The sequence below is a fragment of the Equus asinus genome, chromosome 7 (assembly GCF_041296235.1).
Source record: "Equus asinus isolate D_3611 breed Donkey chromosome 7, EquAss-T2T_v2, whole genome shotgun sequence".
In the NCBI taxonomy this organism is placed as follows: Eukaryota; Metazoa; Chordata; class Mammalia; order Perissodactyla; family Equidae; genus Equus; species Equus asinus.
In genome coordinates, this window is record NC_091796.1 from 61,164,449 (window position 1) to 61,190,543 (window position 26,095).

The following is a 26,095-nucleotide window of genomic DNA, read 5'->3' on the forward strand; positions in this document are numbered from 1 at the left end:
AATATCAATAACACACAGGAAAACCCCACTACTAATTTGGAGACCACTAATAATTCAGACAATGTATTCAAGACGCTTAGCACGCAAAATGTCCTAAAAAACTTCCAAAAAAGCAGTCTAACTATGGGTCATTTTTTCTAATATTAATATATTAATTTAAAACCCAATGAACTATTTTTCATTAACATAATCAAATGACCCATGGTCAAGAAGAACATGAGTCTATGGTTTTTAACAATCTCTGTAAAAACTCCATAAATCAAATTTCTCCTCTACTTTCTATTCCCAAAAAGCTGAAAGACCCATTGTTTTTAGAAAATGGAAAAATGTCACACTTTTTGAGCATTTATATGCTAGAAACTTTTCCCTTGAATACTCACAAATGTTCTGTGAGGTAGGTGTTTTTTCCATTTTACAGATGGGAGAACTTGTGGGTATTTGGCTAGTAAGTGTCAGGCCCAGAGTGTAAACTCTGGTCTAGCCAATTTCAAAGGCCAGCATGGCCCACTATTGCACGTGGCCTCTGCAAGACTCGCCGCCCGCAGTCTGCCTTCCCGTGCACCCATCCCACTGCAAGTGGCTCCCTGTCTGACTGTGGGCATTCTAGATTCTTTCAAGGCCCTTCTCAAATGCAATTCTTTCCATGAAGCTTCCATGGATTCTCTTATCTTGTTGGTAGACCCTTCCAGCATCACATATCCTCTATCTGATATACAACAGTGATTGGGATGACGCTCCTTGTTGGGATTGTTGGGATGACCCTCACTGCTGTCTTAATCACTTTTATGTGCAATAAATAGCACTTGATATTAATGATTCCCACATGGTAGACACTCAGTATCATAATTAAATCGAGCTCCTATTATTTAAAATAAAACCACACATATCCTTGAAAATTGTTTACTTGCAATTTCAACTTCTTTAGAATTCCGCTCTCCCACTTCACCTCTGATACAAATGAACAAAATTTTACCATAAAAAGATTTATACAAATTATTATTTTAGATATACCTAGACCAACATTAACAGAGATCATTAAGAATTTGAGATTTGGCTAAATTAATAGGACTACATTGGAAGCCGAAAAGCTGTTTTCTTGTCAAAGAAACTGAAGCAAAATTGAGTATGCCTCTTCTAATCCAACACAATATGTCCATTATAGTATATATGTCATCAATTGGAAATGTTTTCAACTGTTTTTTCTCCCCTGTAAAATAATTCTAAGCACATAACCCCTAGCCACCTGGATATTGAACTACACTATGTACATATCATTAGAAAAAAGAAAAACAAGGGAAGTGAAAACTCCTCTGTTCACCAGTGTATTTGTACAACATATTTTAGCTACTTCACAGGAATTCTAAGGTAGCTGATCAGAGAGGTTTATGCTCTGCAACCTTTCAGGACACACAGACAGACAGACAGACACAGACACAGACACAGACACACACACAGACACACACACACACACATACTACCCTGCATTGCTGATTCCTTAAGGAACCGCTAGGTCCATTTCCTATCAACCATCCTGAGCCATTGGTGGTTCCCTTGTTCAAGGGATCTCCCAGTCACTCACCGTCACAGGCTCCGCCCCTCTATGGAACCACTGTCCTCAGATCACCAACTAGCCCCCAATTGGCCCAACAACCTTCATTCTTTTCTCTTCCTGACTGTCTCCCAGCAACAAGAAATGCTTTCAGCCACACTGATCTTGTTTCAAAACTTCCAAAAAAACTTCCAAATTCTACTTTCAAAGTCATCTTCCATCACTTTTCCTTTTGTTTATTCTTCATTGGGCTCCTCCCCTAACTAAAGATTTGTCTCAGAATTAGACCTTGGTTCACTTCCCTTGCAGAGTGTTTGTGCTCCCTGGTGATATCTTCTACCACCAGCCAGTCAACAACTCAGAGCAAGAACTCCTCAAGCCAGATCCACAAGGCTCTCACTAAAAAACACAACAAAGCAGAAAGTAGCATTTCTGAGGCTCTTAGAAACAAGGAACATGTGAAAGTCTCACCGGGCTATACTCCTGTCAGCCACAAGGTAAGTTCTCAATTATCAGGAGCTTTGGAGCCACTTCTGTCAACTGTGTGCCTCCACAAGGGCAGACAGGCACTCCAAAGTCACACCTGACATCACACTGCACTCCAGACGAAGGGCATCCAGACCAAGGAAAAGAACAGCCACTATACCCTGCATTGGTCAGCCTCTCCTGGAGACAGAGTCCACTGATGGAGTCACAACAAGATGAAAGCTGACAAGCCAGGTATGGTCAGAGGGTGACAAATACTCTGGGGAACTGTTGTCCTATGAAGAACAGGTTTCTAAAAAGCAGACCCTTGAGTCTAGTGGAGGAAAAACTGGGGCACAGGTGAAGGTTAGGGGCAACTGAGAATGACAGCTGACTGAAATTTGGACCCGGTATGCAGAAACAATGGGGAGGCATGTTTCCCTAAAGGTAATGAAGGGTTTTCTAACACTTAGGCTTATAGAACATGTTTGAGCTGGCTACTGAGGGAACCATTTGTAGAGGTAGAATTTGCAGCTGGCTGGGCAGAAAGGTGGGTAGCCTGGGCCTCCCATTTGTGGCTGCTGTCCTACTGACTGTTGCCAGCTCTCAGGGGGTTCGTTCAAGTCTTAGCCCCTAAGAGCCCTTGTCACCTCCCCCCATTGCCTTGGCACTGCCTGTGGCAATGGGTCCTTGTTTGCTTTCTCCTTGGCTATCTTTGGGTATGGGGGCTGCATCCTCTGTCCCCTCTTTGGGGACACCTCTTGCATCCACAGTTAAACCACAATGAAGCTTATGTTTGAGACACATTTAGAATAAACATCATCTCTGAAGCTGGGCTAGAATTCCAGGCTTCTTTGGAAGGTGCCTCTTGGGTGGGAAGTTCTGCCTGGTCTTGGTTTTGAGGCCTCTGTTCTTCCTTGATACTTTTTTTTGTCTTGGCAGGGAAGGAGTCCCCCTGAGCTAACATCTGTTGCCAATCTTCCATATTTTTTTCCTCCCCAAAACCCCAGTACATAGTTGTATATCCTAGCTGTAAGTTGGTCTAATTCTTCTATGTGAGCCACTGCCACAGGATGGCAACTGACAGACGAGTGGTGTGGTTCTGTGACCAGGAAATGAACCTGGGCCGCCAAAGTGGTGAGAGCACTGAACTTTAACCACTAGGCCATCAGGGCTGGCTCCCTGCTTCCTTTCTTGTTGGCATGACTTTACTAAGGATAATTTAGAACTTGGCTCCTTTGAGAAAACTTAAATCTCCCAAGCTGTCTCCTGCATACATTGACCACTTTCATATTCCTGTGGGCTTTTCAAGACTTAAATTATGCCACACACTCAGATAGCAGGATGTCTCGCTAACATTTCCATCTCCTGTCCATCTCATGGCCTTCTAATTCTGCTCGCCTCTTACTCAGGTCACTATAATAAGTTGGGTCTCTAACACAAGGTGTTTGGGTGTGTAATCATCTTTCATTTCTTGGGTTACATGGGTGTTATACCTGAGGCTGCTATTCTGCAGTTTCACCCGCTTGGTTAAGCCCGGGGTCAGTTCTGAGCCTGTGCTGGAAGGTTGCTAAATATTTTGAGTATCACCTCTGATATATCCTTGCATAGTTAAGCTACTAAAACTTAAAGGTATTCCCTAAAACTCCATTGCAAAAATCTCCATGTGCTACTCAAGTAAGTTTTAGGCCTTGGCTTCTTAACCTGTACCCACCTATGACTCCTTCTTCTTCTTCCTCCTGTTTCTCCCTCCCCACCTCCCAAGGCTGCCAAAATTCTTAAAGTCTCTTATGCACTGCTACTGAGTTCTCTTAACTTTTCTCAATCAGAAGGGTCCATCAAGGTATTCTGGGAACAACAGAACACTGTATGCACCCTTCCTCCTGTAGATGCAGAAACACAGGAAAGGTTTTCTTTCCTATAGTAACTTTTCCCTTCCTGCTATAATCATTTCATTAGAAAGAGATTTGCAGCCCTTCAAAAGCTTCCACATTTTCTGAGTGGCACAGGGGGAAAGCTAAAATACATTTATAGTTTGGAACATCAAGAATAAGCTTCCCATGGACTAAAATCATTTACAGAAAATGAATTTCAAACATTGAATTTTTTAAGTTCATTCCTTATCAAGCATGTCAGGTGAGTTATTTTGGAAGAGCAAGGGGGGGGGTATCCACATAGTTTTCTTTTCTTTAAAAGATATTATAGCATTTTTCTGAACTGTCTGAGAAATAATATAATTTATTTTCCCCAAAATCTGAATGGCCTCCTGAAACAACTCTCTAGACTATCTTCATTTTACATGTTCCTCCTACTAATATGACTAGTACAATAAAAGATCTCCAAGATATCTGAAATCAATTTAATTGTTTTTCCTAAGATTTGTGATTTAAGTAATTTATACTTAACTTTTAGAAAATATTTTCAATAATAAACATTACAAATACAGAAGTACTTAAGTTTTTAATCATATATAAATTTATCTCTAAGAAGCAACTTTTGAAATACACATGCATTTCTGCACAGTTAATTTTTTTAAAAATGGAAAGCAACCTGTAACCTGTTGAGGAGATACATAGTATGCTGACCTATAGCTTGGGCCTCCTGAGGCAGGCTGGGAAGTTACTTTGACTCATCTAGGTTCATAGTGAACTCAGGAATGTTCACATAGACTATTTATTTGCACTAGGTAGGGAGGCTAATGAAAAGCCAAATCATGAGAACAGCTGAAAATGGGGTAGGGATGGGGAAGGGAGGGGAATGAAGGTAAAAAAAATTCCTATTGGAACCAAAAAAAGAAAGCTTCCAGCACCTGGCAGAATCCTTTCTCATGTGGGCATATTATGGGTGGCTATGCTATTCACAGGCTGCTCTGAGAGGTCTGGTGGGATTTTCTGGCTCCGCATAGCACTTTCAGAGCAATTCTTTGCCATTAAAGAAACTTTACATCCTCTATCTTGGTCTACTGGTATCCTTCGACATCTTTGTGGCAACTATGCACGTTTTTTTTTTTTCCAAACTAACAAGATATGATCAGCATCTTCCTTTTCAAATATTTATCTTAAACTATTAGAAAATCTGCCTAATATACATCAGTTGTTATCAGTCAGGGGCAATGTCATCCCCCAGGGGACATCTGACAATGTCTGGAGACATTTTTGGTTATCACAACAGGGGTGAGGAAGGTGGGGGTACTACTGGTGTCTGGTGGACAAAGGCCAAAGATGCTGTTAAACATCCTACAATGCACAAAACAGCCCTCACAAAAAAGAATCACCTGGCCCAAAATGTCACTAGTGTCAAGGATGAGAAATCCTCATAGACATCACATGGACATACAGAAGTTTACTGGAACATTCCCCTACTGTCAAACATTTGAGCTTCTTATACATAATGCCAAGATAAAAATTTTCATAATTCAATCCTCATGTAGACTTTTTGGTTTTTCTTTAGGACAACTTTTTAGAAATTGAATTGCTAAGACAAAAACAATGAATTTTTAAAAGATTTTTGACACAAATTGCCAATCTGTTTTCCTTAAAGTGCAAAACCATTTGCATTTCTACCAGCAGGGTACATAAGAGTGCTCTTTTCATCACCCCCTCGAAAATACTAATTATTAATTTCTGTAATCTTTCTGGAGGAACTTTATGAAAAACATGTACTCTGCTCTATCAGCTAACTTAATAATAATAAATAATTTGAATATTGGGATTGTCACTGGTTCTGCTATAGGTTTGTTCATCCATAGGAAGTCTGCCCCTGGGAAAACTGCTTTCCTAAGGGCCTTGTTTCTAGCAACGGGTACCTGAACCAAAGAGAAAGACACAGTAAAACTCATTTATCAATGCAATCTGCTAATCCTTACTGTCTCCAGGGGGTTGCCTGTCAGGATATTTTCAATTTGGAGGCCAGAGAAATGATTGTGTGATAGTCTTTCTTTGTTTACCCCCATTCTTAATAAAGACACGTTGCACAGGATAAAAGTTATCACTTCTTTAGAATGGTTGTGATCTTCAATATGGCTTTCTCAAAGACTGCCACTGCATATTTTACTTGCACAGTGACCTTAAGGATCTAAGCAATTTATACCTCTGTTCAAATTGTATTTTGGGAGGGCCCTTCTGTGGAACAGATTGACTATCTTTGGTTTGGGAAATAGTGTTGCTTGGTTGAGAAAAAGACTGCCAGAGAAAAATAACCTGGTTAATATAATAAAGCCACACCTCAAATGGAAACCAGATGAAGACATACAAACGTATTAAACATAAAGGCTTTTATAAGCAAATTATCCTTTTCAAATGAAAGATAATTAAACAACCGGAATGGAAGATAGTAACTCATCCACCAGGGCAAGACAAAGAGACTGTGGAATCTTATTTTCCAGATCAGTTTCCTCCAAGAACATAGAAGTCAAAATTTCTACTAATGGCATTTATATTTTTCAATACATGTTAAAGGCCTATATAATCTTTCCAAAGTTTTAAGACGCCTGGATTCTCCCTGTCTAGTGCTGTAAGTCCTGGAATTGTTTTCAGTTGAGAAGTAGTTTCCAGCTGATACTATTTTAAGATTTGGATTTCAGCACATGTGTGTTCAAGTATCAATACTTCAGCCCCTTATTAGAAGCAGAAGTTCTTAAACCCAAGCCTCAGTGCATTTTTTTTTTTTAATTTGCAAAATAGGGATTAAAAATATACCTATCTCATAGGGTTGGGATGATGATTAAAAAAGATAATTCTAGGAAGGCATTCTGTGTGCCTGGTACTTAGCCTCAAAAATATTCATTACTATTTAAAATAACTAATCTATCACTGGAAACTGGAAAAGATCCCAAGAAAAAGAGCTCTATAGCCAGGAAAATTTCGATCCCATGCTGAGCTGTATGCTCTGAACCTTGCCAAACTACCTTAATTGTAACACCAGGTAGAGCACTGTTAGAGCGAAAAATTTCAATCCTATCCCATATTCAAAAAGAAAAATTCTCTCTCTCTCTCTCCAAATTTATAGGCCCACTTGGCTCCTGGATACCCTTTCGAAATGCTATGCCAGCTTTCTTCTAAATTCTGCAGGAGTTCTAAAAACTAAGTATCTTCCATGAATATCAAACAGGTTTTCTAGTATAACTCTCCTATTTTCTCATCTCTGCCATATTCTGTTGCTTCTTACAAAGAAAACACTTTTTAAAAGAATAGAGATTTGGAGGTATTAATTGATTTCAAATCAGCCTTTTGATCCCAAAGCCAGGAATTATCACTGACCAAGATACAAATCTTTTTGTAGATGTTTCCTATTATTGATTCTTCAAAGCCTGCATCAAAACACTAACAACGAAATTAGAGAACAGTAATTTTAGAGATCAAAGTGCAAACTGAAGTAGGACAAAAGAGGACTGTGTCCTAACCCCTTTTCAATTTCATTTACATGTTAATGTAATGGCATAGCTTGAAATGAACTAGAGGCATGCCCAACTGCCAGAGTAAACAGTCAGTGTTTCTGTTTATTTGCATAGCATATTATCACATATATGGAAGTCAACTTCTGCCGAAAAGAACAGCCTGGTACCACCCACGTTAACACTAAAAACAATATATTTTTCAAAATTTTTTTTAATTTTAAAATGAACACTGCTAAATTACCCCCATCTAAGAAATCAATCAATTTAGCTAAGTACGGTTACAATCTGCAGCTAACTCATTCTAGTGGGCCTATCAGGATGGAGTGCCTGATAATAATAATAACAGCTCACATTTATTGAGCTCTTACATTATGCTAAGCACTGTTCTAAGTTCTTTATGTACATCATCTCATTTAGTCCCTAAATTTACCCTATGAGAAAGCATTATTATTATTATCCCCATGATATGAATGAGGCTATAGGGCCAAAGAGGCCAAGTAACTCTTGTGATAGAAGCAGGAAGCTTTGCTCTTAATATGTTTCAGAACAAAACTATTTTTGTTTTGCTTGAAATTTAAGAATGTTTCTTAATGGGATAATTTTTCAAGTAGAAAAATAGATCCAACATTCTTATCATAGAAAAAGAAGCTAGGCACTATATACAAATAACTTCCTATATCTTGAAGAATAATAATATTCTTTTGGAGAAAGTTCTAAGGTAAGCTCCTACAAGTTTAAAATGAAATGTCAGCTCTAAGTCTTGCACATCTCTGAACCAAAGCATGTAGATCTGTCTTTATTCAACAGAACATGATTCAGAAAATAATTCTTTTTATTTATCACTGTTATTCTTATTTTAATCACACTGTTTAATGTCTTCATAAAAAATCTAAATTTCGAAGCAGGCAAGCAATGTTGGGTATGCAAATAAATTAGTGAGTGAAAAAATTAATTTTGTTTTATAAAATAAGAATAATTTTGAACCTAGGACGCCATATTATGAACTCAGTGTTTCTTAAATGTTTAAAGAAACTGTTGACTTATTTCGTATTGCTAAGCAGTAATACAGAATAGTCTTGGATTTTGTATTCAATTTATCCAATATGTGGCACATGGGGTTATAAGGTTTTTCTTCTAATGTTTTTCATTATATTAGTATGTTTTTAAATTGGCAGAAAAATAATCGGGCATGATACTCTGTAATTTTAGATTTCAGAATTCAAGGAATCCTATGTGAAAATTAATGTGTAATATGACAACATATTAAAAATGTTATTCACCATAATCAAGTGGAATTTATCCTAGGAATGCCAAGTTGACTTAACATCCAAAAATCAATCAATATAATACACCTCACTAATAAAAGATAAAAGAAAAAAACCCACATAACAATCCAATAGATGATGGAGTTCAGGAAAGGCTACCCCAAAATATGGCACTGGGGCATACTGAATATTTTAAGCTGAAGGAGTTTGAGAAAACAGTAGAAGTAAGAAGGTCACTCCGACCTTCCCCGACTCTGACTCTTCTCCCCTGAAACAGTAATAAAACCCTCATGTGAGAGGTGTCCTCCCTACACCAGGAGAAAGAACTTCCTTAGTCCAAAGGTAAAAGGACACAGAGAAGAATTTGGACAAACATGTCTTGCTGAGTTTCCCTTCGTTTCCTATACTTACCTCATATTCTTTAACATCTGTACAAAACTTGTACCCTGAACACTGTAAACACTATTGAAGGAAATTTTAAAAGACTCCAATAAAGGGAAAGACATCCCATGTTCATGGATCAGAACACCTAATATTGTTAAGATGGCAATAACCTGCACCCAAAGTGATCTATGGATTCAATGCAATCCCCATCAGAATCTCAGCTGCCTTTCTGGCTAAAATTGATAAATTTATCCTAATATTTATAGGGAAATGCAAGACCCAGAACAGACAAAACAATATTGAAAAAAGAAGAACAATATTAGAGGATTCACAGATCCCCATTTCAAAACTTACTAGAAAATTACGGCAGTCAAGACACTAAGGTGCTGGCAGAAGGACAGACATATAGATCAACAGAACAGAACTGGGAGTTCAGAAATAAATCTTTATATTCACAGTCAATTGATTTTTGACAAAGATGCCAAGACAATTCAATGGGGAAAGAAAAGTCTGTCACCAAATGGTGCGTGAATCATTGGATATCCATATGCAGAAAGAATGAAGTTACACCACTTCCTTATATAATATACAAATATTAACTCAAAATAGATCATAGACCTATATGTAAGAGTTGAAACCATAAAACTCTAGAAGAAATCATAGTGTTAAAACCTTATGATCTTGCATTAGGGAAAGCATTCTCAGATATAGCAGCAAATGACACAAATGGCACACAAGTGACAAAAGAAAAAAATAGAAAATTGGACTTCATCAAAAGTAAAAACTTTGTGCTGCAAACAATGTTATCAAAAAAATGAAAAACTAACCCACAGAGTAGAGGAAAATATTTTTAAATTATATATCTGATAAGGGACTTGTATCCAGATATACAAAAAACCCTCTTATAATTCACTAATAAAAAGATAAATAACTCAGTTAAAAATGAGGAAAGGATTAGAATAGTCATTTCTCCAAAAAAGGGATACAAGTGGCCAATAAACCCATGAAAAGAAGTTCAACATTATCAGTCCTTAGGGAATCAAAACCACAGAGATACTACTTCAAACCCACTAGGATGGCTATGATCAAAAGAGACAGTAACAAATAGTGGCAAGAATATGGAGAAATTGGAACCCTCATATACTGCTTTTCAGAATGTAAAACGGCGCAGCCAATTTGAAAAAGAATTTCACAGTTTCTCAAAATGGTAAACATAGAGTTACCATGTGACCCAGCAGTTCTCTTAAGTACACGTCCAAGAGAACTGAAAACAAATGTACACACAAAAGCCTGTACATAAATGTTCATAGCATCATCATCCACAATAGCCAAAAGCTGGAAAAAAGTCATGTCCATCAATTGATGAATGAATAACAAAGAATGTGGTATATCATACAATGGAATATGACCTGGCTTTAGAAAGAATGAAGTATTGATGCACTCTACAACATGATGAACCGTGAAATGTTATGCTAAGTGAAAGAAGCTAGACAGAAAGGATCACAAATTGTATGATTATATTTAAATGAAATATGCAGAGCAAGCAAATCTACAGAGACAGAAAGTAGATTAGTGGTTGCCTAGAGCTGGGGCTGTGGTCCAGGGGAAATGGAGAATGACTGTTAATGGGGACAGAGTTTCTTTTTGGGGTAATGAAAATGTTCTAAAATTGACTATGGTAATGTTACACAACTCTGTCAATATATTAAAATACACTTTAAATGGGTGAATTGTATGATATGTGAATATCTTAATAAACCTGTTAAAATTCTGCATGACTTATAAGATATAAAAATATATATCAACACCACAAAGTAATGATAGAAATAGCCATATACGCATAGCTTATAACCTCCTTAAAAACAGGAGACAACATTATGAAGCTGATAATATGCTTCTTCAGTTTCTCCTAGGATTATTGAAGAAAATTCAAAATATATTTTTAGTGAGCATACCAAATACAAAATTATCGATGTCCATTAGAAATGGTCTTAAGCCAGAAAACTGCTGATTCTGCACAGTCATCTCCACATTTCAAGCTGGTACTGCATCTTGTCACTACATTAAAATCAATTTTAGGAGTAACTGTATACTCTTAACAGAACAGCTACTTTTAAAAAACTGTTCTAATGCCTACTCATAAACCTATATGAATCCAAACAGGAGCCTTCAGAGTGAAGCAAGAAAGTTCAGCAGTTTTGCATCTTTTTGGAAAGCATAGTTTTGGATAGGAAATAGTTACCTCCTTTATGATTTAAATTTAACGAACATCAAAATTTCAAAGAAATTGATTATTATTTAGAAATCTTGACAGGAAAATCCCTCAAAATATTACCGTAAAGCTTTCCATTTTAAGATCAAACTATTGCCTTCTTTAAAGTCTTTATTTGCATGTTTTCCCCATAAACTTAAAGATTCAGGAAAAAATAACTACAAAAAGGCTATCATCAAAAGCATTTAAAGCTTACAGTTCAAAATGCCATTGTATCATACATCACCTGAGTACAGAGCCTGTTTTGCAATTCTGTGTCTCCTAACTGCAGTTTGCAAAGCCAATTAGGTATTAGCATGGGTACTCTCCTCTCCAAAGGAGAAACTTAATCACTATCTCTACGGCCAGGGCAGCCGGGCTTGGAAGGAATGAGCAAAACTGCAGGAGACGTGTTCAGGAAGGCTCTGATAGAAGGACAAGCCTTAAGTCTTTATGTCTTACTGAAGGCACTGACTCATGCTGTGGTATGGGAGGGCCACACTTCGGGAACTCTTGTTCGCCAGATACAGAAGAAGGAACCAAGAACAAAAAAGCCCCAAGCAAAGTTGGCACGGCCACTGCATCTGCACCCAGGCAGCAATGCCATCTACCTTGCGATGAGGTTTGCTCTGAGAAACAGGGAGCGCCCAGCAGAGAGTAGGGATGCAGTACTACCGTCTGATTTTTTACCTCTGATACAAGGTGACTCAGAGGCTGGGAACATTTATGCACATTAGAAGATCCCATGGCACTTTTCCAAGCCTGAGGCTATTACTCCAAATGTGTGGCCAAGTTCCAACTCAGGTAATTATATTCTGCATCCCAAATTTGCCTGCTGTTCCAATTAGGTACAGCACTGTCCGTTTCCTGCCTTTTCAGAATAAAGAGGGAGAAATTCTTCTTGAACTTGCGGGTCTTGGTGACAGAAGAAAAGGCAAAAGGAACATGCCACAAAAGTAACATCCGCCTTAGTATGAACAAGATGATTGCCATGCTTGAACTCCAGGGTTGTGGCAAGCTCCGAGCACCAGATAAAGACCTCCAGATGGAATCTGACTAGCGCATGAAGACACCCTCCTCAGATGACAACCACGCCGGGATTCTCTATAACTACTTCAGCGAGTGCTCGCATGATCTAGTCATTCGTGCAATAAACGCAGAGACACTCCTGCAAGTGTTTACATTTCTAATATCCTTGTACATACAACCATTCTCTCGTGAATTTGGGTAGGGACCATCAGCAGAGATCCAGGAATGTATGAACTAGCGAGTTTTCTCTTTAATGCCAGGGACCCTAAAAATAAAGCAGGCTGCCATACCTCAGATGGTCAAAGATTTAAAGTCTGACAATATCAATTTTGGGCAAGGATGTAGGGAAAATAAAACCTCCGTGCATTGCTGGTGGGACTATAAACCGGTTCAGACACTTTTCATAGCAATTTGGCAGTATCTAGAAAAGCAAAAATGTTTCTACCCTGCATCTCAGCAATTCTGCTTCTAGGATTTGCCCTGCTGAGGCTCTCAAACACTGCACCCAGAGGCACACACGTGGTGTTCATTGCAGCAATGTTTGTCAAAGAGAAAAAGTGGAGGAAAAACTAAACGTTCATAGAAGAATAGAAAAATAAAATGTAGTATATTGATATGATAGAGCATCACGGACTGATCTAAAAAATGTAATGCTAAGTGGGGGGAACAAAGAATACAGAGTAATGTGTATAGTTGAATACCATTCATTAGAATTTGCAAAAGGCAAACATTACTCTCTCACTTTCTACGAATACACAGTGATTAGGGGAAACAGTGTGCATACATGCATGGACACTTGCACACAAACACATGCACACACACACACTTGCAGTGTTTTGGTGGTTCAAGCTCTCAGAGACCTGTTCTGGGCTGGGAAATTCCCCACTGTGTGTTTTTTGGTAAAAGTCTAGTCTTGGCTTCCACGACAGAAGTTGAAAAAGCCACAGCTTGCTTTCTTAAATCACCCTGGTTGATAGTAGGGAGATGAGCTCAAGTCTAGCTTGCCCACACTGACAATCCCACTCGGGAGTCTGAGCCTAAGGCTGAGCGTGTGAAGGCATAGAGACAGTGACGAACATCCAGGTACTGGTGGCAAGGGTCACCCTGAACGGGTCAGCTGGCCAGAGGAGCAGGCTCCAGCACCTATGTCCTCACGGATGGCCCCTCTGGCACAGCAGCCACTGTGGTTCTGGCTGCAGAGCCTCCCTTTCAGTTCCTGCTCATTACATGAGCCAAGATCACTGACATTCCGAGTGGTTCTATTTGCCAGCCAATTCCCTTTTAACACAAAGCTTTTCTGCTTAAATCAGCTATGTCTGTTTCTGCTGCTTGTGGACAGAAACTCATAGACGGAGAGGAGCAAAAGCAAGTCACCACTGTGGTGGCCCCTGGGAAGGTGGGGGAGAAATGGGACTGGCAATCTGCAATATTTTATTGATTTAAGAACAAAGGTTCAGATGCAAATGACAAGCTGTTAATAGTTGTTCCTACTGGGTGGTAACAAGAAAAGGCTTAGTTTATCACCCACTGGACTTTTTAAAAGTACAGTCATGCCTCACTTAACAACAGGGACGTGTTCTGAGAAATGCACCGTTAGGCGACTTCATTGTCCTATGAACATCATAGAGTTACTCACACAAACCTACATGGTACAGCCCACTACACACCTAGGCTCTATGGTACTGATCTTATGGGACCACCGTGGTATGTGTGATCCGTCATTGACCAACATGTCGTTATGCAGCGCATGACTGTACTAAGTTTGGAAAGATGAAAACAGGCCATTTCTGGGGTCCCCAGGTGGTTTGGGTAGATTTCTTATATTCAACAGATCCCCACCTGTTTGGGGCTATACTGCTTCAAACTATGTCAGAAACATACTGGCTATAGGAAAAAAATGCACAGATACTCAATGTTCAACCTTGTGATACTGTTTACAAAGGAAATCCAAAGATGTTTGCGAGGCTGTCTGAGCACACCAAAGCATCCCACTAGTCCCCATTCCTGGTGTTCATGTTAAAGACACTTAGGTACACACAGTGACGTTCCACATGAAACACGTGTGTTCGACATCCAGGTGGGCAAAGCAATGCCCTGGGACTTGTCAGGGGACTCTCTCAGCAGGACTTGTTTCCCCAGGTGTGAGCACCTACTTTAAACCTGTAGTGGAAAGGTGCCCCCAACAATGTACCGAAATGTTTAAAAGTTGAGGCAACTTACTACATGGATGTCCTAACACCTTCACTTCATCGATAGCGAGGTAGCCTTGATGTCCAGAAGTTATAACTTCAAAAATCACCTAGAAAATTAAAAAAGATTTACATTATTCCCTCATTTTTGTCAGACTTTTACCAAATGCCTCCTATATATAAGACACGTAGTTTCACTCATTCATTGGTGTTTCCGACAAACATTAATGGAGCACTTAATATCTGCCAGTCAGTGTTCCAGGTCCTAAGACTACAAAGAGAAGCAGACCCAACCCCAGTTTCCAGGAAGGATAGTGGGAATGGGTGGGTAAGACAGCGCCCTTGCCTCAAGGACTCACCCAGGAAGGGGTCTACCATGGTTAGGATCAGATATTTGGAAGACAGAGGCTTAAAGTCATTTACCAGGGGCAATGTTGGGATTGAAATTGCTTTATGAGAACATATTTTCTGGCCAGCTCCTTTGAAGAGACTCTATGTCAAGACTGACCATGTGTGGCCCTAGGTTTTATAAAACTAAAATTAAAAAACTACCATAAGTGCCATGAAGGAGAAGTACACAGTACTAGAAGAACATACACCAAGAGGACATCCCATGAGGAGGTGACATTTGAGCCGATAGCTGAATGGGAATGAGCTAACAGTGTGAAGAGGGTAAGGCTCCTTCTGGGGCATGTGCAAAGGCCCCAAGGTAGACAGGACCACGGCCATGAAGAGCAGAATTGGGACCTACAGCAATAAAGGTCAACTGTGGCCAGGTTATAGAGGCTCTACTCATAGGGCAGAGATTTCAAGAAGAACATCGTATTGATAAAATAGAGAAGAGACTATGCTAACTGAAATTCAGATGGCAGAGGTTTGAATTAAGAAAAGAATGATACAAAAATCTCTGCAGTGGTGAAATCAAGAGGGCTTTAGCAACTGCTTGATCATAGGAGAAGCAGGGTAAGAAAAGAAGAGCAACATGCTCTGAGGTTCTCATAGGACTGGCATTTTTGAGATGGTGGAGCCACTCAGAGAAATTGAGGTTAAAGGAGAAAGAGGAACTAGTAAGAATATTATCAATTTTCCTAATATGATTGTCTAAAAGTGTCTGTTGTCAGGCAATTACTAAAAAGGTTCACATGACATTACTTTAACTTCTATTTACATATAGCAGGAAACTCTTCACATGACATTATTTTAACCTCTATTTACACATAGCAGGAAACTCTATCAGCAGGGAGACCACAGCTCATGCCATATGAAGATGATAAGTCTTAAAACACAACACAGCAATTGCACTCTTGGAAGAATGAAAATTTTCATTCATATAAAAACCTGCAAACAAATGTTTAGAGAAGCTTTATTCATATTAGCCAAAAACTGGAAACAGTCCAGATGTCATTCAAATGGTAAACGATTAAACAAATTGTGGTACCTGTATAGCATGGAATACTCCTCAGCAATAAAAAGGAACTAGCTAGTGATAGACCCAACAACTTGGATGAATCTCCAGAGAATCATGCTGAGTGAAAAGCCAATCACAAAAGACTTCATACTATACAACGCATTTATGTAACATAGTGTAATGTTAAAATTTCAGAAATGGAGGACAGATTGGGGTTGCCAGAGATTAAAGATGGAAGGAGAGGGGACAGAGGGAGATGGGTGTGGTTATAAAAAGACAACACAAGCGATCCTTGTGATGGTGGAACTGTTAAAATCTTCACTGTGGTGGTGGATGCACGAACCTACTCAGGTATTAGTATTAAAACTGTATAGCTTAGAGTGTTAATCACATCAGCTAAAATATGGAAGCAACCCAAGAGCCCATCGATGGATGAGTGGATAAGTAAAATGTGGTCTATATATACAATGGAATATTATTCAGCCTCAAAAAGGTAGGGAATTTTGACACATGCCACAACCTGGATGAACTTGGAGGACATTCTGCTAAGCAAAATAAGCTAGTCACAGAAGGGCAAATACTGTGTGATCTCCCTTATATGAGGTACCTAGAGTGGTCAAATTCATAGCGAAAGCAAGTAGAATGGTGGTGCCAGGGGCTGGGGGAGGGGTGTACAGGGAACTATGGTTTAATGAGTACAGAGTTCAGTTTTACAAGACGAAAAGAGTTCTGGAGATGTGTGATGGTGAAGGGTGCACAACAACGTGAATGTAACCAATACCACTGAAGTGTACACTTAAACATGGGTAAGATAATAAATTTTTTGTTATTTGTGTTGTAGCACAATAAAAAAGTGAAAAAAACTGTGTGGAACTAAACATACACACACACACATGCATGCACAAGTACAAGTAAAACAGGAAAACTGAAAAAGCTCAGTAGATTTTAATAATGTCGATATGCTGGTTGTGATATTATACTTTCAGATTTGCAAAACATTACCATTGGAGGAAACTGGGTTACATGTACACAGGAATCTGTATTATTTCTTACTACTGCATCTGACTTCACAATTATCTCCATAAACATTTCAATTTAAAAAAATAATTCTAAGTTACCTTTTACTAAGCACATTACATGTTACAAACACTGGGAAGATATCGCTCCATTATCTTATTTATTAGTTCATGTGAAAATTCTCTGATGATGTCAGATTTAAGAATGAAGAGATTTAGATACAAAGTGCAATGAGTCTACCGTAGACGTAACTTAAAAACCCGGTCTTTTTGATTGAAATGTCGTGATGTTTTCACTACTATACACTGCCTGAAGAAACACTTCAACCCCAGGACTGCATTATTTATGTTTGTGCAATGGATGTAAAAACGGAGAAAGCAATCAGCAGAGCCCAAAATGGAAAAGCTCAGGGGGCTTCCTAGATAAGAAGTCATCCCAGAAACATCTGCTAGACTAGATGACAATGTGTCATAATGCCACCACATTAAAATACAAAACACACAAAGGAGAGAGAGGCCCAGGAGAAAAAGAGAAATGAAATAAAACTTTGTCCTGTTCATAAGTATAATATATTTTTTTTCACTGATGATACAGAGAAAGAAGAGATGCATGGATATTCCTGCAATGGGATGTTGCTAATTTATCTCTCTACTGAAGTCTACAGGAGAGCAATCGAGGGGACAAAAGCAGATGAAGATTGAGAGCGAGTATAGGAAACAGCCTTCCAGAGGCCCTCCAAACAGAGCCCTAGGGAACAGTCATATCCGGCCTCACGGGAGGCAGCAACAGTAAGCAGTGCAGGAACTCGCCACCTGCTCTGGTCAGAATGGCCACTGCACAGACTGATGCCCACAAACACCAGCCACCCAAGAACACCATCACTCTGGTCATGAAAAAGGCATTTTGAAAGCCAACCCTAGAAATGTTCATCCATCCTTCCTTCCTTCCTTCCATGTGTCCTCCCTTCCTCCCCTCCCTCTTATTCATTCTTCAACTCAAGGTTCCCATGAGTGTCATCTCTATTCCAGGCGCTGTGATAAGCACTTGGAGCATCTCAAGAACAGAACAGATGAAGACACTTTCTTCATCAAAACTGCCCTTCTTCTTACAGAAAATTACATTTTACTTTATCAACGACAAGAGCCAAAGCTTCTCATAAAAATGGGATAATTCTTATTTTTGAAGGGATGCACTGACTCTGAGAATATAGCGCACATATAGAACATGCTCATGTGGATCTATTTTTGAAGTTGACGTGTGTAAATTTAATGCACAATATTTTATTTAAACCAATACAGGGCCATGGCCCTACCAAAGAAAAGGAGAGAGAAAAGGAGGAGGCTAGAAAAGCCACCTTAAACCCTCTGAATCTGTCTTATCATCCATCACACTAATATAATTTCTCTCTCTCAAAAGTTTTACCCTCAAAAATTCTGAGTCTTACTGTCCAGATATTTATAGAATATTTACTACAAGCTCTAGGAGGAAAAATATTAGACAATTTTATGAAATTTAAGCTTTAGTTGGAGAAAAAATAAGGAACACAATGAAAGAACAGAACAAGACAACAATGGCCAAAGGACAGATGGGAACAATAAAAAACTCACAGGAATGTGATCCTTCTCCACTACAGGACTGTCACCTCTTCCTTACCAAACCAACCAGGACGCCTAAGATACAGCCAACATGACCTTGAATACAGTTTCTGAACCTGCTGGTATAAACTCATAGATGCTCAGTATGGACTCACCAGTGTCCTTACCAGACTAGAGGCAGAGAGAGACTCAGCAACAAGCCAACAAACTCCACATTCCCCAGCACATTCACTGGCCCATGAGGCCACAAGGAAAGAAGTAAACACATGCTTATTTCCAAAACCTTCTTTGCTCCCCTCAGTCCTCCCACTGGAATACCAAAAAGCAAAGAAAGACAGCAACTTATTATAATACACTAAGAAAACAATAGGTGACCTTTTCAGTTCATTACAAACTTCCAAGAGTAAACTTCTGGAACATGGCAGGTTCCAGCACTGACTGACAGCTCATTGTAGAGACAAAAAGAGGAAAACAATCTTTATAGATACGTTTATGTGTGTGTGTGTGTGTACTCCCACATGCACACATACAAACATACACACACACGTTTTTATATATAAGTAAATATTTCACGACACATTTAGGTTTTATCCATAAGAAGGTGGATTACATGTTACAAGTTTGAAGCAATAAGTTCAAAGTTTCTTTCTAAAACTTGAGGCAAGTTTTTCAAAAGACTATTTTCCAGCTCTTTTTTAGTAATTTCAGTCAAAGGATGTATGAGCACAAGTTTTATTATCTGCTTCATCAAGTTTATAATTCAGTATAGAAATGTTTCAACACATACCACAGTTATAAGGCAGGTATGATTTGTACTAAAAGTTTGCTATTTTGAAAAAAACATGATTAAATGAAGACAGCTGAATTTATGTGCTATAGAACAATCTTAGATCAACCTAACTTGATTTAACACCTGACCATTAAGAGATTTACTTTTTTGTTTCTAAGAAACAAGAGGGTTAAAACATGCAGCTCAAAAGATGAGGCCTATCTTAAATAGGTTTCTTAAAAACAGATTTTAGAATCCCACACAAAGGTTTCCCTGTCTTGAACTCTTGCTGTCTGGCAAGTTTCCATCTTGTACATTTTTCTAGCCAGCAACCTTACCAAGAAGGCTTCAAAAGCAAAAATATTTTTGTTTCTTTTTGTCAAATAAGGGAGAACTCTATTGAAGGTATATTTATTGCTCTGGTGAAGTATAACAAGTGTATGCAGGACCCACTGGGAGCCCCTGGAATGTCTGAAAATGCCAGCATCCAGGGCCACAAAGCCTGAGGCCAGAGGAAACAAGAAACAATAACAGGAGAACACTAGGGCACCACTGAAGAAAGACAAAAGAAAGGTATAACGAATTGATCTGGGGATGTAGCTGTGTTTAATTTTATCAAACAGATAGAATACATTGAAAATCCATATTAGAAGTGAGGCTTGGCTCTTTTTAGGGATTCATACCATGTCTTTTCTTTCAAGAAGAAATTCAATAAGTCAAAAAACATTTATATATTGCATATATCCATGTCTCAGTTAACTTTCATATAAATTATCTAATTTTCCCCAGTCAACCATATGAGGTGGGTAATACTAACTTTCCTTTAGGAATGAGTAGGACTGACTCAAAAAAGTTAAGTAATTTTTCTAAGGTCACATAATTAGTGCACTGCAGAGTTGGGGCGTAATTCTAGGTCTATTTCACTTCTAAGTGTGGACTCTTTTCATGTTACCAAATTGCCTTAACTAGCAGGTATGACAGACTATGTATGTAGAACATATATTCCTACGTGTATATATATACACATATTCATACATACCTATATATACATACACACATATATAAAACACACAACCATGCATACACACACACATCCTTTAATGCAAATATATATTTATATATATATATGTTCTAAATTTTTTACTTCAGATTTCAGTAAGGAATGTAGTAACCATCTATTTGGCCTGGAAATGTAGATGCAAGGAACAATTACATAACTTAGTCTTAACAGCATAAATTTTAAGAGAAGTCGGCAAACTATAGCTAATGAGCCAAACTGGCCCCAACCTCTGTTTTCATATTGCCTACAAGCTAAGGATGTTTTTAAAGTTTTCAATGGAGGGCGTAAATCAGAAGAAGAAGATTTTCTGTTAAATGAGTATTATATAAATTCAAATTTTAATGTCCATCCATAAAGCTTTATTGGAACACAGCCACACTCATTCATTTATGTGTTGTCTACAGCAACTCATGCACAACAACAGCAGAGTTGAGTAGTTGCCACAGAGACCATCTGGCCCGCAAAGCCAGAAATATTTACTATCTGGTATCCTGCTTTAAGAGAAAACTTTCCTGCTTGGCTCACCAACACACTGTCATTATTCTAGATAACAAGAAAGGATGTGTCAATAGCAATAGTTTGTCACAGCCAAATATGATAGGCCTTGCACTTCATGTAGGAGCCTTGTATTCCAGCAATGGCAGAGAGAAACCTCCTCCCTGGCTTGACTTGTTTCCTTTGTCTTACACAGGTGGTGTTTTAAATTCCCACTTAAGCCTGTAGTATCATTACTGATTTTTTTTTAAATGCCTAATTGCAATATACCAAAACAAAATCATAGAAACCAATTACTTTATAGACCTCAAAATACTGTATACAATTAAACTAAAAATAAAATAAAATAAAACCTAACTCATTTAGAAGTCAGATCTTCTATAAAGAAAATGAACTGAGAATTTATAACACTTTAATATTAAAACCTGACCCTGAGATCTCATTCTACACAATGTTCTTTAGCATTAGCTGGATTTCAGCTAAATGTTCATTGTTTGTTTTTACCAAAACACAGACATCTTTAGGAAGAATGTCTTTACCTTCTAGCCCAACCTAAATTGTGATTATATAAAAAACTGAAAGCTAAAGTGGTGGATCAGTATGACAGAATCAGAGAGCCATATCTTTTTCTGGAATAATTTTGCCACAACACAGAATTTAATTTTGCATCACCTTTTTTTGGGATTTAGCTTAACAGAAGATATAATCAATCCTAATTTGTGGATCCTCTATTTGTGAATTCCCATACTTGCTACTTTATTTGAAACTCCAAAATCAATACTTGCAAAGCTTTCATGGTCATTTGTTCACATGTACAGAGTAGCAAAAATGTGAGGTGCCCAACACATATGAGCCATCTGAGGCAGAACAAGGCGATGCTCTGCCTTCTTGTCTCAGTTCTCATACCCAAATAAGTGTCCTCATCCTGGGCTATTTAGTGCCATGTTTTTCACTTTTTGTGCCTTTAGTGATGATGTTGCTACTTAAAATGGCCCCAAGGCAGTGCTGAAGTACTGTCCAGTGTTCCTACACGCAGGAAAGCTGTAATGTGCCTTAGAGAGAAAAATACGTGTGTTAAATAAGTTTCATTCAGACATCAGCCATACTGCTGGAGGCTGAGTTCAATGTTGAGAATTAACAATATATATTAAATAAGGTGTTTTTAACAGAAGCACACCTAAAACAAGATTAGGTAGTGATCAGTTGATAAAAATGTTGTGACTAGAGGCTTGCAGAATAATCCCATATTTCCCACAAAATTCAGTGCTCTCTGTGACTTTAGAGCACTTAATGACCACAAATGAGAATCACTGAGTTCACGTGTTTGGATTCACAGAGTCCTCATTTCTATCAAAGAACTCGGGCAGAGGAAAGACTCAATACTCATTTTTGCTGATGGTTCCAATATATTATTTGCAGTCACAAGATGTAAAGAAATGCAGACTAGAGAGGATCAATATTTCTTAAGTCACTCAACAAATAACATCTCAGGAGACAAGGCGTCATATCCGTACTGTCTTTGGAGGCTGTGGGCAATTGCTCTCAGGTAGGAACAACAGGTTAAAGCCCTGACGGGTGCTCTTTCGTTTGCTCATGGAAAGCCATGCTAGATGTCGGCCTGTGAGGGGTTTGACTTCAGGTTCTCCTTCAGATGCCTGCCAAACGGGAGAGCGGAGCAGTTTAACACCCAGCATCCTGACCCTCCCTGCTTCAGTGAAGAGCAAAATGAGCTTTCCATGCTGCCACTGTCCTGAGCTCTGTGCGAGTGAAGAAAAGGGGTCTGCTGACCACCACAAACCCTACAGAAAATGTGTGCTGGAAGTCAGTCATCAGTTCTCCAGAACAAAGGGGATTAAACAGTACATGTCTTTCCTTCCAGACATAACCTAGTAGATCCTTTCTGATTTGATTTATCCAAAAACCAAAGATAGATCGTACCCATTTACAAATACTGCTGTTGTTGAGTTTTTTTCCAGATGGGTTAAATAAAAAACAAGACACAGGAAAAGAAAAGTTTCTATAATGATAAAGAATCAAAGCAAAACCACAAACTGTGTGACCTTAAAAAATCAGGAACAAAATATTAAAGCATTTGTTTATATGGACATGTTATCAAAGTAAAGTAAAAATCTACTTTCCCAAAGTTAAAGGAGTTCAAAGGACAAGATTCACAGATTATCGGTGCTCTGTCAGCCCTATTCATTTAAATTATTCTTAAATGACCATCTATTTTTTCTACCAATAAACACAACTTTCCTTACTTTTATTTTTGTTTTCCCTTTCACTTTTGAAAGGACTAGTGTTCTTTTCAAATCTTTTATAATCATAGCTCAAATACTCATTCTATAAAACAGGACATAAAAGAAAATTAAGGTAGAGGAAAAAATAGGAAAGTTATAAGGCAGCGTGTTGTGAAGCAAGAAGCAACAGACCACAGAGAAGGATAAGATGTTAACCCAGAAGTACTTATCCTTGATCACCAAATAAATAGCACAAGCTAAGAATGAAACTTAGAGATGTGCTAAGTTTTTTAAAATAAATAAATAAAAACATTTTCTTTGAAGATGAAAATCGTCACGTGAATCGATCTACTCCCTAAATGCAGCACTGGGTTCATATGAAATTGACAGCCTAGGATGTCCCCACTGATTTCTTAAAACAGACTGTTTATCTTTTTTAAGCACAAAATGCAGAAGATGGGAGCAACTGCTTAAAATAGCTTTCCTGATGGAGACAGAGTTATGTTTCACTGCCACCTCTAATTCCCCACATCATCCTAAAGGTATGAAGCAATTCAGTTGTCCTGCACTTGGAATAAGGGCCATAAGCTAAGGAATTTATGCAGTCAGAGAAAGTTGTGTTTTTCCATTGGTACATATCAGTATTTCCCAAGTATACTCCAGGGAATACTAGACTTGAGATGCTCAGCAAAAGCCCAAACTGATGCCCAAACTCCAGCTGCGTACCCGTACCTGCCATTTGTCCCTCCTGGAGATTCAGAAACATTCCCCAGCTCTGAAATGGCTTGCAGGACAGAATGTATTCAACTTTGTTTAAATCAGGGCTTCTTCCCATTTGGTCAACTAATTCCTTTCCACATGCCTGGGATTTGTGGAACACAATCCAGAAAACACTCACTTATTCAGACTTAAAACACTGTCTCTGAGCAGCAAACATATGTGGAGCTGTTGCCACTCAGGGTGGCTTTACATGACTTTCTGGTAAAATAAGTGGGCTGAAGGCAAAGACAGCAAAGGGACCCAGGTGGCCATGCAGGGACTAAAGGCTGGAGCTTAATGTGAAGAGATGGGCAAGATCAAGTCATTCCCATTCCCTGCACTCCTCCTTTACAGGAACAGTGTCGGACTGCTAAAGGGTAAATCTTGGTTTAGCCTTCCTAAAGTGTAGATCCCTTTGTGTCCTCACTGCACAGAGAATTTAGAGTGGGGCTCAGCTGGAATCCACTCTCCAGCTTCCCCCAGGACCCTGCACTACATCTAAGGCAGGTGTTTTTACAGGGAGGCCCCAGAGAAACAAAAAGGCTCTGGTCATTCCATGACATCCTCACATTCCCTCTGTCACTGCCCACCGGCCCCCAGCCCAACCCCTTTACTGAGAGGCCTTGGGGAGGGGCTTTCACCGTCACCTATGCATTTTTCTCTTTGCAAAGCAACCATCTGTATTAAAGATCACTGCCTCCTTGGGCTCTGACTGGATTCAGAGTCACCATATTCCAAAGCAGGGAAAAAGGCAGTGAGCACGGGCTGCCGGCGATGTCTCTGGGGGCATGCAGGGTTAGGAACCCAGAGAAAGTGATAGGGGGCCTCTGGAAACTTGTGGGACCAGGGGAGAGGAGAGACAAGGGGAAGAAGCAGAATCAAAGGAAATCTTTTTGTTTTTAATTAGCACAAAAAGCAAGATGGTGCTTGTGAGAGGAAAATGCTATTCTTAAAATGGCAGGAAGTCAATGTCCACATCAAAGGCGCAGATGCAAGAGCCCAGGTACCTCTCACTGCTGCTGCCCAACAGAGGGGCAGGTTCTGAGTAGCAGCAATTAGGACAAACATTAATTAAGGAATTAAATATGTGTTAATCACCAAATACTTGGCAATTTATGTTTTAAGGAACAGTAATTAACCTGCAATTAGCTGCATCCTGTGCAGGTTACCATTAGATTTGTACCTATGGAAGACTATTCTCCTATAAATGGGAAAAGCTACAGAAAATGTGGTAAAAACACTTAACTCTGTTAAGAAACGTTGTACAACTCTATAAATGCCTAATAAAGATAATGTTAGGGAAAGACTGTGAAAATGAGAAATGCCTAGGAAAACCTAGATGTTTCTCAAAAGGACACAGGGCAGTTGTGTCTTGTTGTGTTGAAAGTCTCCCCCAGTCCAACAACTACAGGCTCAGATTCTGACCAAGGTGAAAAATGACTCAGTATGCTGCAGCCAAAACTGAGTGAGAAATGGATATTCTTGACAAAAGCAGAGGGGAAGGGACAGGACAGACAGAAGGAGCCCAGAACAACAGTTCCAAATCATGCTTCCCAGAGCACTGGATCCCCGAGATGAGGTAAAGAGTCCAGGGAACGCTGACCCCCGACCCTGCGATGCCTCCCCTCGCAGTTGTGCGTGACAGCAGTTCTCAGACGCTCTGGTGGAGAGGAACCTGGTTCACTTCACTTCACCAGATGTTTCCCTAAAGCGTTTCTTCCCAGAACCCTTTTTAACTGAACACCTTTGCCATTCCACTAAACACACTGAAGGAGGGCCTTAGCAGGGACAAAGCACTCAACTAGTAGCTGTTTCTCTTTTTACTGCCTTCCACAAACCTTAATCTCAATAAACTACCACCATTTATTGAGAGGCCAGCACGTCCCAAACGTGCTTTTCCTTTCATCTTCACACCCTGCACAGTCTTTATATTTAGTCCCATAATTAGGGAAGTGAGGGTCAGTACATTTAAATCAGTTGCCCAAGCTGATAAGGAAGCAGGGTTGATATTCAAATCCAGTTTTGTTGGACCCAAAGCCTATGTTCTTTTACTACACTATGAAGCTGCCCATTTTCAAGCAATATTATAATAGGAAATTCTTTAAAAGAGTTAATTCATCAATCTTAACATATTACATCAAAACTACTTAATAAAGTGTGAAAAGTATCTTATAGAAATACACTAGGATTTCAATTATACAATCACCTTACACTAATTTTTTAGA

The 26,095-nt window shown here is 39.0% G+C and overlaps 1 protein-coding gene across 8 annotated transcripts in view; it reads right to left on the bottom strand.

The window, feature by feature from the left end:
• Nucleotides 1–26,095, bottom strand: part of PTPRM (protein tyrosine phosphatase receptor type M) — a 779,977-nt gene that overhangs the window by 441,904 nt on the left and 311,978 nt on the right. For all 8 annotated transcript variants that reach the window (XM_044773425.2, XM_070513580.1, XM_044773424.2 and 5 more), the window contains exon 4: nt 14,559–14,637. In XM_044773425.2, coding sequence (XP_044629360.2) covers nt 14,559–14,637 — 79 coding nt within the window. The remainder of the gene's footprint in view (nt 1–14,558; nt 14,638–26,095) is intronic.